General features: G+C 33.1%; 1 protein-coding gene across 2 annotated transcripts in view; it reads right to left on the reverse strand.

Annotated features, from left to right (window-relative positions):
• The window catches only part of LOC145285944 (T-complex protein 11-like protein 1), a 70,574-nt gene that overhangs the window by 36,089 nt on the left and 18,197 nt on the right, over positions 1-16,288 (reverse strand). For both annotated transcript variants that reach the window (XM_080134451.1, XM_080134452.1), the window contains exon 2: positions 5,872-6,070. In XM_080134451.1, coding sequence (XP_079990577.1) covers positions 5,872-6,001 — 130 coding nt within the window. In that variant the 5' untranslated portion in view covers positions 6,002-6,070. The remainder of the gene's footprint in view (positions 1-5,871; positions 6,071-16,288) is intronic.

The raw sequence follows: 16,288 nt of genomic DNA on the forward strand, positions 1-16,288 counted from the left end.
TCCAGAGAATTTTACACATAGATACTCTTGATTTTTATGTAGATTCTATAACCTTTCTTTCTATAAAGGAACACACACAGAAGATATTGACATTTATATAAAGAGATTAACAAACCAGCCAGTTGTTTGATTGTAAAATATGCTTAAATATGATATTTTAATTTATGCAGATTTCGTATTTATTATTTTATAGCTAATTATCTATTGATTATTACATTGTACTCAATATATAGTTGTGATTTCAAAAGTTTAAAAAATATGACTTGGATGCCATCAGCTAGAATCAAAATCAAAACATTTGGCATTCCAACCGTTTGAACTATCATCAGATGAATAAAAAAAATAGTTAAAAATGAACTGGATGTATATTTGTGCATGCATACAAAAGCTCTTTAAGTTGACTTACACCTACAAAGTTCCATTTGTTTCAATTTTAACTTCTTAGCAACTTTTTTTACTGGTAAAAAAATCAAATCAGATTTATTCTACAGGACAAATCCTCTATATATCAAGTTCCAAGTCTGTAGACTAAAAATTGACAGAGTAATTTGGTAGAGATCGTGCATCACAGACAGATAAGGTCATTTTTATATATAAAACAACGATCCACAAAATAATACAATCATTTGACCTGTCTCGTGTCACTCTGTGACCTTGTATGTTGGAGGAGATGCACTTGAGAAAAAAAAAAAAAAAAAAAAAAAAATGGAGACACACAAATACATAGCAAGTGTAATATATTAAATTATAGGTTGGTTGGTTGTTTTTGTTTTACGGCATATCAACCCTTTTTGGGTTATTTAATGCCAAGTCCAAAGATTTAAGAAAAATTTTTTAATAGAATATATTTGTTGTTTTCAAATCAGTTTCTATTTAACCCATAGTTGGGACCCTAACAGGTACTACCACTCCGGGTCAGAGTGGACCTGGGAGCAATGGTAATTAAAGGGTGGCTCCACACTCCCCAAAGCCTGCAAGCTGGGGCCTCACCACTGGATATAGTTTAAGGTCATATCCAGGACCTAAATTATAGATAGTAGTGTTTTAGGTAGTAATATTATTTTAACTCTGCTCTATTGTTATTAAAATACAGTTAGCAGTTAGCATTATAAGCATGAGATCATGAAAAATTTCAAGCCTTACTTTTGTACTCCTTTCTCTAGGGACCGACCGAAAATAGGTAAGTATTCCCTGAATACATAACCTAGCGATTTCACTGAAATTCTACAATCAAATCGTTTGACCTCATTATGCAATTATATACTCAATGTTTGTTTACATCCTTAACTTCTGACACAATCCACTACTTATATTACAGATATCTTATGAAGTACTGTTGTCACATCTGGGGAGGTGCCACTCAAAGTATTATGTTGATGGAGTATAAAATCCACTTAGCAATCAAGTGGAGGATAACCCCTTCTGTTCTTTATAGCTCCTTTCTCACAGAAGAGTTGTTGCTAGTTTTTCTCTACTCTCTCATTATTTCTATGAACGGTGCTCAACTGAACTTCAATCTTTGTTTCCTCTTTGTAAGATGTTCAAAACGTTCACAGTGAGAACTCTTCTTCTACCACAAGAGCAAAGAAGTTTCATTTCTTTCTTTGTGTACCTTACATCATACAGAATTTGCATGAACAGTTTTTTTTTTCTAAAAACTCCTTATCTGTGAAACAAGCTCCCATGGGATTGCTTCTCTACATAATAACAGTATGATCCTATTCTCATTAAACCTTCTGCTGAAATGGCTTTTGACCTTGATAAGTGGTAAACTCATTAACAAAACAAAAAAAATGAATAAAACGTCATCACCAGCTAATGACTTTTGAGATTCCGTGAGATTTTTAAAAAGTCAAAGGAGTTGAATTTTTTCTATCACTGCTGTTACTATGAGATTGCTTTTCTGCAGACTATTTTTTTCTTGCATTATGCATGTGACTATTTGAAAAAAATATATATACAGTAACACCTCAGTTGTTGAACGTTTTAGTGGTCAAACAACTCGATGTTCGAACCAAAAGTTGGAGATTTTCTTGCCTCGGTAGTCAAACGAAATTTCGGAGTTCGAACCGCCAGCTTCACTTCAAATGTAAACAAGCAGCGGTCTTCCTTAATGGAACATTGCAATTCATACTAGTCATTATATTTTTTAAGTGTAGTTGATGACCCAACTCCATTCCAATGATGTTGCTACGCAAGTCATAACTTTGTGATGAGAGTTATATTGAGAACAGTGTCATCGCAACCCCTTTGACAGTATAGATGATGTCCAAGTTATTTGTAGCACATCAGCATTGCACCAGAATCACATAATTTGATTGCCCTCTTTTTTGCAGGAGACAACAAAGGACCTTGAGGTGTCCAAAAAGTAAAATGGTCAGTAGACTTCAATATGATGATCAAAGCGAACGTATCTCAGGACGATAGTAATTAATTGCACAAAAAAAAAAAATACTTTGTTGTTCAAATAATCGGTTTAGCGTTATATAAAGACTTTAGAAACAAACAAGAAATGGACATTCTTTTACCATTGGATAAAAAGAAAAAAGAGAAATAAAAGCAGTAAAGTGAGTGCAAAACAGAAAACTCTGCAAACAATGATCAAATTTAAAAAGGAACTGATAGAGAAATTTGAAAGAGGAATACGTGTGTCAGTGCTTGCAAAGCAATATGAAATGGCGGTGCAATTAAATGTATAAAATCCTCAAAGCTCACAGATAAAAAGGGACTTTTACTCTGGAACCAATTAACTCTATTTCAGTTAATTTAAAGGGGAAATATTGTTTCGGTTGTCGAACATTTCAGTGTTCGAAAAAACATCTGGAATTAATTAATACCGAGTTACCACTGTATATCTTCGCCTGCTGGATTTGTTATTTAAATCTGGTAACATATTTAGTTGTACAGCATGTCACTTTCGACATGGAGGTTTGTTTTTGATTAAAGCAAGGCTGGATTACTGGTTAGTGTGTATGATGTTAAATAATCTGAAAATAGTGCTGATGCTGGCACATTAGTGAGGACTCACTTTGGAGCATATTGCAGATATATTTTTCAGTATATTCTAGACATACCCGTGACCAGTCACAACCACTATTTTTGATATGATTTGAAAATTCTTAAACTTGCACAACTAAAAATAAGTCTCTTCACTTCTATATTATCTTTTATTATTTACAGCAGGGATGCAAAATAATGGATAAGCACTGATCTGAATGAGAATGTGACTACTGTATCTCAGGATATTGTGGTGCTATGACAGGATAATACTATTTCATCTCACTCAGGGTAAAAGTTGAACATATTTCACCATTTTTCATTCTCCCTGTTCTCACCAACTCTTTCTTCTCTACCCAGCCCATTCCTCATTTTCTGTACATACACCTACAGACGGACAGTTCTCCCTTATGTAGATTCTTCAAATATTCATTGGCATAAAGGAATTAACTCCTTGTTAAAAAAATCAGAGTTACTTCCCTTTTAGTGACTGGAAAACAGGTACGTCCAAGGATGGAATACTGTTGCCACATCTGGGCAGGAGCTGCTAGAAAGGACTTGTCCTGCCTTGATAGAGTTCAAAATAGACTTCGTAGCCTCGTAGGAGATGTCCTTTTCTCTTCCTTGCAATCTCACAGAAGAGATGTTGCGAGTTTGTCTCTGATGTATCGTTATTTTCATGGAAAGTGTTCGACTGAGCTTCAATCTATGGTCCCCCCCTCGCCAAACTTTCACAAGAAACACTCATCTAGCTGTAAACACTATCAATAATTCCCCCCACTCTTTATCTGTGCCTAAACCTAAACGTAGATTCCATGAACAAAGCTTTTTTATTAGAACTGCACGCCTGTGGAATTGTCTTCCGTTTTCCTGCTTTCTGGCTGACTACAATATGGTTGTTTTCAAGTCTAACATAAATAAGTTCTTGATGAGCCGTTCCATATAAGTTATCAAATTTACCAAATTTTCATTACTAATGATTACTATATTGTCCAATTTCTACTGTACACTCTTTAACCCTTATCCTTGAGTGGCCTCTTGGCCTTGATAATGTGGTGATGCCTATGTAAAAAAAAACAAAAAAAAACTCCTGATAAAATCTATGCCAATTTAAGGTCAAAGGAATATTTTTTTCTAAATTTTAGATATTATTTATCTAGAAAGACTCGGTACTTTCTATATCAATGTAGAATTTACTGTTAATAATAATATTCCATTTTCTATATAAATAACACAGTAGATATATGTGTGCAGCTCTTTCACTATGTGTGTAAATATTTAACCGATAAACTCTTAATCTATTGGTTACAAAACACTGAAATTAAATAGTAATCATACACCAAGGATGGTTTAAACGAGTAAAATCTTTGTCTGGATGGATGAATAACATGTACAAACATATTAGCAAGTTTAAATACAAAATGTTCATTTCAACTTGCTGACATATTTCTTTTTCTTTCTGCGCATGCCCAAATTCAATCCATTTCTTCAAGTCTTAATATTAAATCTTTCTTATGATATCTAGATCAGTTGGGAATGTGGCCAGAGCACTAAATGTTTTGGTTTTGATTTTAGCTGATAATACCTAAGTCATTTATTTTTAAACCAGTGAAGCATGCATGGTCCCCCATTAGTGTACAGTGAACGAGGCATAAAAAAATGACTAACTTCAGCATTTGCCCCACCCCCACCCATTCAACCCCAAAAGTCCCCAGGTAATGCCAAATCCTGGTGAAAATGAACAAACTGTGCAGTTTTAGGCCTTAACATATGTAAATTTGAGTTCTGCACCATGCAAAAAAAGAAATGACTAAGTCCATCATTGCCCCCCCCCCACTTATTTAGCCCCCAAAGTCCTCAAGGCCTTAACATATTTAAATTTGAGTTCAGCACCATGCAAAACTGCTAAATAACACAGAAAATTTTGGACAAATATGGTAAAATAGTCCCCAAAATAGAGGGTTTTTATTAGCCTTAAAAGAGCCCATGGGGCACACCCAAGAGTTATTGCGAAGTATAGACAAACAAAATTATATAGAAATCAGCTAATTACAACTTTTCAGAAAGTTTTATAAAAATCCAAGGCATCAAGTTTTTTTAATAAGCACAAAAGTGTCAATTTTAGCCATTTTAACCTGAAAGGAACCCATCGGGGGGGGGGGGGGGGGGGCAACTGGAGTTTTCCCGGAAAAGTCGTTCTGTTACTTTTTACTCATATCATGTTTAATGTTTATGCAAAACTTAAAAAAATTCCAAGGTGTAGTTATTGAGAAAAGGATGAACGGACAAGGGTAAATTTACATATCTACCCTTTTTTTTTCGGGGGACCAAAAATCTTCTAAAATCAGTACTATATATTAGGTACAATATAATATGCAATAGAAAATTGACTCTGTAATAATAAATATGAAATCTGCATCAATTAAAATATGTTTAAGCATATTTTACAACTGGCAAAGTCGGCCCCCTTCTCCTTTCATAAGTTTTATTTCAGTTTCGATTCAATGCACCCAAGTCATATAGATATATATATTTTTTTTAAATCGAACTTTATAATATATAAAAATCGATAGAACATTAACTCTATAATAATATATCCGAAATCTGCAAGAATTAAAATATCATATTTAAGCATACTTTACGACTGGGCTTTGCCTAGCGTTCGTGCTAGCTTAGTATATAACAAAAACATACAAACAGTTATAACAAAAAAGCATCTCTATTTATACTGAACATCTACAGAATGCGAACATCAATATATTACATATGAAGGAGTCCCCTGTGGAATTTCCACAGGTCCCGCTGGTTATTATTATTATTAGCTTGAAACAATTTGAAAGAAATAAAAAAAGAAGTTAAGCAAAAGTATCATACATGGAATGATCGCACAAAAAGCTCCATTGTCTTCTTTTTCAAGGCCATCATTCTTGAATGCCTTTTCACCGGGTTCAGAATTCTCTGCATCAGGAGTTTTCCTTTTACTACACTCTCTGCTGTTTGACATGATTTTTTACAATGCAGATATGACACAGTGGAGACAAGAGGAATTTGTTGCAGAAACCATAGAAATAATCTGAAAAAGATGAAATAGATATGTGAAAAAAAGGACGAAAAGAGTTAAGAGAGCTTCCAACTTGCAAGTCTAATTATTGGATATGGAATCGAGGAGACGTTTTTAAAATAGACAGAATATCCTTCCCAACCACAACCACTGGCTTCTTTTCATAGTCAAGTCAAAGAAATAGAAAACATAGGGAATAGAAAAAAGGAAGAAAAAAAGAAAAAAAATAGGAAAAAAAAGAAAAGGAAAAAGAGAAAAAATAATTAAGAATATTAAGTAAAAATAGAATTGGAGCATTTTTTTTTTATGATTTAGTAATATTATGCATTGTGTAAGGTATTGTAATAATGTTTGATCTAAATATGAATGACATCAAAACTTATTTATTGGGACCCTGTGCCAGCAAGTAGAAATTATGTTAACTAGTATAAATATTGGGAGTGTTACATTAGGACGGTCCGGCAGCAAATGGAGATGGACCCAGTGCACCCAGTGAGTGAAGCAATAAGGGTGAAAGATTACCTCCCAAGAAAAAACACACTAGAAGCAGATGTTGTTGTTGTTGTTAGATGGAAATTGTGTCAGGTGTTAAACACAATTTTCAAGCAACTTACGTTGGGGAAGCCAAGAGACAAGAGATGCCAACACAATCTGGGGATCTAATTGAATCTCCGGAGACGGTTCGTTTGTCGACCAATTTTTAATAAAGTAAGGAAATTAAGTAAGAAGGAATTAATTGTAGCATTTTTTTTTTCTTAAAAGTAAATCTTGGTCTCTCCCCTTGTGAATGTACTTCTCAATAAACCCTTTAAAACAGCCAACAAGTCTCCTTGTGTTTCCATACAGAAGTTATTCGTCTAGAGTTAAACAGTCACTAGACACTGCATCAATACAGTTCAATGGCTACACACATAAAAAGCGACGATGAAAAGAACAAACACCAAACCGTATATAAAAAAGCCTTTGTTAATTGATATGCATTTCTTGATTGCTCACTAGTGATAAACCATAGGTGCACAACTATGCAATTGTTGCAAAGCATATGTGCTTCCCATGTATTTAACGTTTGTTTAATTATTGAAATGTTAAATAAAAAATAAGACTCCTGGCCTTAACTAAAAAAATTATGAACTTCAATTGCATGTCATTAGTCTAATTTCAACTTGTTTATAAAAATGGCCACTATATTTTTCCAGGTAAGTTTTCATTTCAAGGTTTCAAGTGTACAATGAAACTTGCTATAACATAGTATTCTTGGTAAATCAGAAGAGTACATGACTCAAAGTCAGCATAAAACAGTGTTCTGTCAGATATAATTCCCGATATTAAAAAAATTATGTTTTAGGTTGCTTACTCTACCAATTTGCCAAGTTTTATACTAACTTTTATTAATTTAGGTATTTCTTCAGTTATGGATCATGCTGAAATAATATTATTTAGAAATTCATTCTTACCATAGGAAAGGGGGCTTTGTTAACTATTCTGTACTTTCAGCTAACAATTTAATACACTAAAGATACAATAAAAATTGAACCAGAAAATCCCATATTAAAAAATAGCACATTCCGTAAATGGAGTAGCTTAATTTATTTAAATTGTTAGGTGAAAGTACAAAATAATTAAAGTTCCTTTCCCCATGTTAAGAATGGTTTTCTAAAGAAAAGAATATAAAAAATCTTTTTTAATCTTTCTATATATTATAAAACAGACGATTATTCCTGTCTATAAAAAGACATTATAAGAAAAGAAACACTGGGGCCACACATTATTCCAAAATGGCCACACTACCTGCTAATACCTGATGCATATTTTCTGGTTATTACCAATCAATTTAATTTGATATACTAAATTCCTACAATAATTCTAAAGAGAAGCACTCAAGTAATATTTACAGGAATTAGCAAGATACTTATAGTTATATCCCCTTCCTACCCCAGTTTACACCATTCAATTTTTACACACGTTCGCGATTATTTCATTTTATTATTTCGTTTTATTGAAAGTCATATACTCGTTCAGCATGGAAATAAGTAATGCTTCGTTGAGATTCGGTTTTCTTTGCTTCCATCAATTTGATTGGTTGCTCAGATTCGTTCCATTGTTCAACAGAAAGAATTTTCAAACAGTTTTAGAATTAATTTCAAGATAGCATCCGTCTTTATTCATTTCGATAAAAACAGTTTTTTTCATATCGCAACAAAACATTGTTCTTTTATTTCTGTACATTGAAGACAAAACACACACACATACATCAGTTGCTTTTCATACATTAGCTTTTAATATAGCTTTTGTAATATCGCAACACCACCAGTTACATGAAAGGAGCTGTCCCCTTTTCATGTAAGTTAAAAATAAAAGAGAATTAGTTAAATGAAAATGATATCAGATAAAACAAGGATTGAACCCTGTAGATAAGTTTTAAAGAGCAATAGGTTTAAATGGAATGTCCAGTTAAATTCTTGATTCTGTTAAAATATTTAATAAATACAATTTGGATGGAAAAACTATTCACAATTCTTAGAAAGAATGCATAATAAAATATAGGTTACAGAATTAGACAAGTAGGTTAAATTCCTTTGTAAAACAACAAAGAGAATGGGAAATTTCCCGGTCGTCAGAAATGGTTTCAAAACGTACAAATCGCGCATGTTTGAAACACGTGAGTTGTGGTCACGTTGACCAGACGTACATGTGACGTCAGGGCAGAAATGATTTCTCAATATAGGAGGGTTCGAAGTTAGTTAGGGGAGAAGAGAGAAGAGAATTAGATCAGTCAGATCAGAGAAACAGAGGAGATCAGACCGATTCTCCGTTAGAGTCAAGGCACCCTTTAGGAAGCAAGAGGTTTTAGAAATAACCATGTAACAACTTTGAATCCCTGAAATGCAGAATCATGTCCGACCGGTCAAAGAAGAAATAAATGATCGTCATGTTTTTTTTTTAGAACTGCCGTCTTTCTGTGTTCATCATTACAACAAAAAAAGGTAACATATTTATATTATATGCACAACTGTCAAACGTAAATGCCAAACGCACTCTTGGTCTATCTATCAAGATATTCATAAATCTCCTCTCATTGAATTACAGGCTTGGTTCTTTTGTAGTAACATGTACACTGTCTATTATATATATACAGAACTGTCTCTCTTTTTATCTACCCTGTCTCTATATCTCACCAATGTCTCCATCTCTCAACAATATGAACACTCACAATGAATATATATATAATATCTAGCATCCAGCACCATGATCACACACATGAACACACTAAGCACTAATACTCTTCCTAATACGAGCAGTCAACACCAAAGAATAATACATACACCATCTTAATACCACCCAGTACGTAACGCACCTATCCACCTAACAATTTAATAAAAAAAAAAAAAGAAGATATTGTGAAACATGAATTTAACCTGAAAAAAACTATTTAAACATAGCGCGATATCAAAAGTGCATAAGCACCGATTGGGTTTTATATATTAGAGATACTTTTTTAATTTTTTTTCATGAAAAAAATATTACAGAAGAACTGGTTGATTAAACATAAATAATATATACTTTGTACCTTTTTCATTGTCTTCAGCTTTCTAATATATTACTATTTTAAATCAATTATTGGTTTGCCATTTGTACTATAAGATACATGGGCAAAAAATCGCATACAATAACGACATAGCACACACATACAACAAATACATAACACACATATGCAACAAATACATAACACACACATACAACAAATACATAACACACACAACAAATACATAACACACACAACAAATACATAACACACGCATACAAAAAATACATAGCACACACACATACAGATACATAACACACATATACAAATACATAACACACATATACAAATACATAACACACATATACAACAAATACATAACACACATATACAACAAATACATAACACACACAAATACATAACACACACATACAACAAATACATAACACACACATACAACAAATACATAACACACACAAATACATAACACACACACATACAAATACATAACACACACACATAACAAATACATAACACACACACATACAACAAATACATAACACACACACATACAACAAATACATAACACACAAAAAAAATACATAACACATACAACAGATACATAACACACACATACAAAAATACATAACACACGCATACAACAAATACATAACACACACATACAAAAAAAGCATAGCACACACACATACAGATACAGAACACACACATACAAATACATAACACACATATACAACAAATACATAACACAACACACATACAAATACATAATACACATATACAACAAATACATAACACACATACAAATACATAACACACACACATACAACAAATACATAACACACACACATACAACAAATACATAACACACACATACAAATACATAACACACACACATACATCAAATACATAACACACACATACATCAAATACATAACACACACATACATCAAATACATAACACACATATACAACAAATACATAACACACATATACAACAAATACATAACACACATATACAACAAATACATAACACACACACAAATACATAACACACATATACAACAAATACATAACACACACACAAATACATAACACACATATACAACAAATACATAACACACACAAATACATAACACACATATACAACAAATACATAACACACATACAAATACATAACACATATACAACAAATACATAACACACACAAATACATAACACACACATACAAATACATAACACACATATACAACAAATACATAACACACACACAAATACATAACACACATATACAACAAATACATAACACACACACAAATACATAACACATATACAACAAATACATAACACACACACAAATACATAACACACATATACAACAAATACATAACACACACACACACAAATACATAACACACATATACAACAAATACATAACACACATACAAATACATAACACACACAACAAATACATAACACACACATACTAATACATAACACACACATACTAATACATAACACACACATACTAATACATAACACACACACACACATACAAATACATAACACACACACACATACAAATACATAACACACACACACATACAAATACATAACACACACACACATACAACAAATACATAACACACACACACATACAACAAATACATAACACACACACACATACAACAAATACATAACACACACACATACAAATACATAAAACACATATACAACAAATACTTCTATATTTGATGACAACTGCACTTTTCCTATTCAAAAACTGAATAAATATTTACACATTAGTAACAATTTAACCATTAGTTTATTTTTACTAGATTTTTTAGACATGTATGTCTGCACCTTAAAACTGGCTACGGCATAAGAATGTTATTTTAAGGCATTGAATAAACACAATATCCAATACTTTCAGCATTTTGAGATACTTATTTCATACAAATTTACCATTACCTCAGCCTCCCACCCTCTACACAGTAATCTACATTACTGTGTAGAGGGTGGGATTTTGCTGATTGTCAGGTTTGCCATGGGTATTTACGCCGAGGGGCTATAGTTTGTTGGAGAATCTACCATTAAAATACTTGTAAAACAGACAGAAGAATGCAACATTTCATCAATGAGACAGAGGCTGAAGCCTGGCTGATAGTTCGGGACCTATTAGGTTGGTGACTCTCTTTTGAACCCTGTCCAAGAGTGAGAGACTAATAGGAAATCAACACATTTTAATGAAATTTTCAGTATTTATTAAGTATAATGAATCTATTTTTTTAAAAAGTTTACTGGAAATCTATTTTGTGTAAACAAAAAACACCTTTATTAAAGTTATAGTTTTAAATATTTAAAAAAAAAAAAAGAAAAAAAAAGACACATGAATTTAATTTTGCTTTTTATTATGAAAATAAAGCATTATATAGATTATAACAATAAAAAAAAATTATTTAATTTTTTCAGGAACATTACGAAAAGAACCCCTAAAGTCTATGTTAATAATATCGTTATAACTCGAAGAAAAATTAATTTTCTCGAACTAATAATATTATCAACGAATTAAGCAGTATTCATTCAATATTTTAACAAAAAAATTAATTGCAAAAATATTTCAACCCCCAATATTTCCTCCTGTATCTGAAAACACACTATGTGATATACGTATATCTGTACGTGATGTTGCCAAGCTAATCAAAAACCTTGATTCCAGTAAAGCAACTGGCCCGGACGGTATTCCAATTATAGTACTCAAAAAACTTCAACCTGAACTAGCGCCCATACTTACAAAACTATTTAAACGTTGTCTTAAGGAGAATAGTTTCCCATCTCCCTGGAAAATTTCATCAGTATGCCCTGTATTTAAGAATTCAGGTGATCGCTCATCCCCCTCTCAGTACAGGCCAATAAGTCTCCTGTGCGTCATGAGTAAGTTGCTGGAATCTGTGTTAAATACAGAAGTAATCAACCATCTCAACAAAAATAACCTTCTTAGTGACACTCAATATGGTTTCCGTTCTGCTAGATCTACAGCAGATGTGCTTACAGTTATACCTCATAGGATTAGCAAATCTCTCGACGGAGGCAACCTTTCTAGGGCAATTGCTCTTGATATATCTAAGGCCTTTGATAGGGTATGGCATAAAGGTTTACTTCATAAGATCTCTAGCTATGGTATAGCTGGAAATGTCTTCTCAAATATTAAATCATTTCTTTCTGATAGGCTCATAAGAGTAGTAGTTGAGGGGCAAAAATCAGAAGCCCACAGTATTAATGCCGGTGTCCCTCAGGGGTCCATCCTGGGCCCAACTCTTTTCCTGATCTACATTAATGATCTTCCAAATCACATCCTTACATCATTTGTAGACATTTATGCTGACGACACTGCCATTTATGGTAGCACATCTAAGACAGTAAACGACCAAGTTCTCTCCAATTCTCTCTCCTCTGATCTTGAGCATGTAGTACAATGGGGAAAGGAGTGGCTGGTTACTTTTAATGCATCTAAAACCAAGCTTCTCTCTTTACATCATCAACATTCTGATCCCCATCTGGCATCAATTGAAATGAATGGCTCTCGTCTTCAGGAGGCCTCAAGTTTTGACAAGCTTCTGGGCTTGACCTTTACTCCTGATCTTAAATGGAACACGTACATCAAATCTGTTGCCAAGGCCGCTGGAAAAATGGTGGGATCTTTCTATCGATCCAGTAGATATCTCACTGCTGATGCAATTCTCTATCTATATAAGAGCCAGGTACGTCCAAGGATGGAATACTGTTGCCACATCTGGGCAGGAGCTGCTAGAAAGGACTTGTCCTGCCTTGATAGAGTTCAAAATAGACTTCGTAGCCTCATAGGAGATGTCCTTTTCTCTTCCTTGCAACCTCTATCTCACAGAAGAGATGTTGCGAGTTTGTCTCTGATGTATCGTTATTTTCATGGAAAGTGTTCGACTAAGCTTCAATCTATGGTCCCCCCTCGCAAAACTTTCACAAGAAACACTCATCTAGCTGTAAACACTATCAATAATTCCCCCCACTTTATCTGTGCCTAAACCTAAACGTAGATTCCATGAACAAAGCTTTTTTATTAGAACTGCACGCCTGTGGAATTGTCTTCCGTTTTCCTGCTTTCCGGCTGACTACAATATGGTTGTGTTCAAGTCTAACGTAAATAAGTTCTTGATGAGCCGTTCCATATAAGTTATCAAATTTAACAAATTTTCATTACTAATGATTATTATATTGTCCAATTTCTACTGTACACTCTTTAACCCTTATCCTTGAGTGGCATCTTGGCCTTGATAATGTGTTGATACCTATGAAAAAAAAAAAAAAAAGAAAAAGTCCAATGTGAACAAGTTCTAATTGAATCGTCCCTCTAAGTAATCCAAGTTACAAAATTCCCACTGTTTACTATGCTAAAATCACAATGACTAATGTATACCTATTAACCCTTATCCTCGAGTGGCCTCTGGGCCTTGATAAGTGGTGACACCCATGTAAAAAAAAAAAAAAAAAAAAAAATGTTATTAATGACATTACATTTTTAGCGTAAATTTTACATGTAATATTTCAATATTTTCCTTTCCTTGCACACATGAACGTCATGTTCATTGAACGTGTAAATATCGACATTAAAAAAATTGTATATAATGTTGCAAAAAATAACAAAATTTAAATATTGAATATCCGGAACACACGCACACACACACACACACACACACACACACAAAATTAATTAAAAAAAAAAAGGTAAATATGAAGAATTACTCCACCCTCGAAAATTCTTTTAAAATTGCCACTCTCCTAGGTTTTCAGGGTCGCTGAAAACGAAAATAACATTTAAAATTACAGCAAACGAGTAGTTTCCAAGATATGAAGAAATGTAAGTTTTAAAAAAGTGGGGGTCACTTTTATATAATAATTTAACGTAAAATGAGCATTCACTTTGTGGCCACGATTTTCTTCGGGGTGGGGGTGAAGGGAATGGAACTTTCTTTCCACCCTCGGAATATCCTTTAAAATTACCACTAACGTTTAAAATTCCAAGAAACAAGTAGTTTCCAAGATATGAAGAAATGCACCCACTTTATGGTCACTTTTTTTTTTTTTAGAACTTGTATAGTTTTTAACAGGTGCTTATGCAGTTTAATTTACCGTTTTAACATAAGTAACGCGCCGCCATTATCCGAGCAGAACTGTTTGTGGGAAGCGGTAGAGGGCCGCGGCCGCCACAACACCCCCCACCCCTCCACCAAATGTAAACAGAATTTTTGTAAAATATTAAACAGTTCTTCTGCTCAAAACGGTTAAACTGCATAAGCGCCTGTTAAAAAACTATACAAGTTCTATAATTGAATATCCCCACCCCCAAAAGAACGAAAACCAAATCAGCCCCCCCCCCCCTAAAAATGTGACCATAAAATGAGTGCATTTCTTTATATCTTGGAAACTACTTGTTTCTTGGAATTTTAAACGTTAGGTGGTAATTTTAAAGGATTTTCCGAGGGTGAAAAGAAAGCCCCCCCTCCACCCCACGAAAAAAATCGTGGCCACAAAGTGGGTACTCATTTTACGTTAAATTATTATAGAAAGTGATCTCCCACTTTTTTATTACTAACATTTCTTCATATCTTGGAAACTACTCGTTTGGCGTAATTTTAAACGTTATTTTGGTTTTCAGCGACACCGAAAACCAAACTGAGTGATCAAAAGGAATTTTCGAAGGTGGAGTAGTAATTCTTCGTATTTACAAAAAAAAAAAAAAAAAGGGGGGGGGTAAAACCGTGACCCACGATAAAAATGAGGCAATGTTTCATTTTTTTACCTATGGATGCAGTGCAGTCACAGCGTTGAAAAAAAAAAAAAAGACACTTTTGACCCTTCCATATCTACATCATCCCATCTAAGATGGGACCCATCTCTAGAAAAAGCTTCAGAGAAAAATAAAAATATTCTTACTTGTATACATTCATAAATATTCTAACTAAATAAACTTTTCCTTATTTATTAGGACAAAAATAAAATAATTAAACGAAATTATTACGCTTATCGTGATCTGTAATTTGCTGAAAATCAGCGCTATTCGTGTTTACATTTTCAACAGGACGTTTTATTTTCCATACCATAAATTGCTTTTTTGTTTTTTTTATGCATTTTATTTTGTTATAAAAACGTATGTACATTTTTTAAAATTCGGTATATCTTATGAGTTTGATTTCCCAATTATTGTTGAAATTGTATCAGAAAACTGATAATTATTTTTCCAGAGATTTTTAAAGTTGATTTATTCGGACTTGAAATTTGAACATTAACAAAATGTGTTTTTATCAACATTTTTAACTGTCATTTTTTTTTAAACACGTAAATATACATTTCTTTTTTTCTTTTAGAGATTAATTTTAGTCTTATCTTTCAAATACAATCAAAATGTAGACGTAAACTAAAAAAAATAATTTTTTAAGAAGCCTGGGGTTCGGGTTCGGTCTCCACCCCTCCCTCTCCCCGACCGCACCTAAAACTTTTATATATCTTCGGGCAACGCCAAGAAACGGGCTCTGCAAGTTTAAAATAATTTCGGTGCTTATGCACTTTTGGTATCGCGTTATTTTTTAAAAAATATTTTCAGATTAAATTCAAGTTTCACGATGTGTGTGTGTGTGTGTGTGTGTGTGTGTGTG

Source organism: Euprymna scolopes, chromosome 10, assembly GCF_053919585.1.
Source record: "Euprymna scolopes isolate OS-2025 chromosome 10, ASM5391958v1, whole genome shotgun sequence".
Taxonomy (NCBI): Eukaryota; Metazoa; Mollusca; class Cephalopoda; order Sepiida; family Sepiolidae; genus Euprymna; species Euprymna scolopes.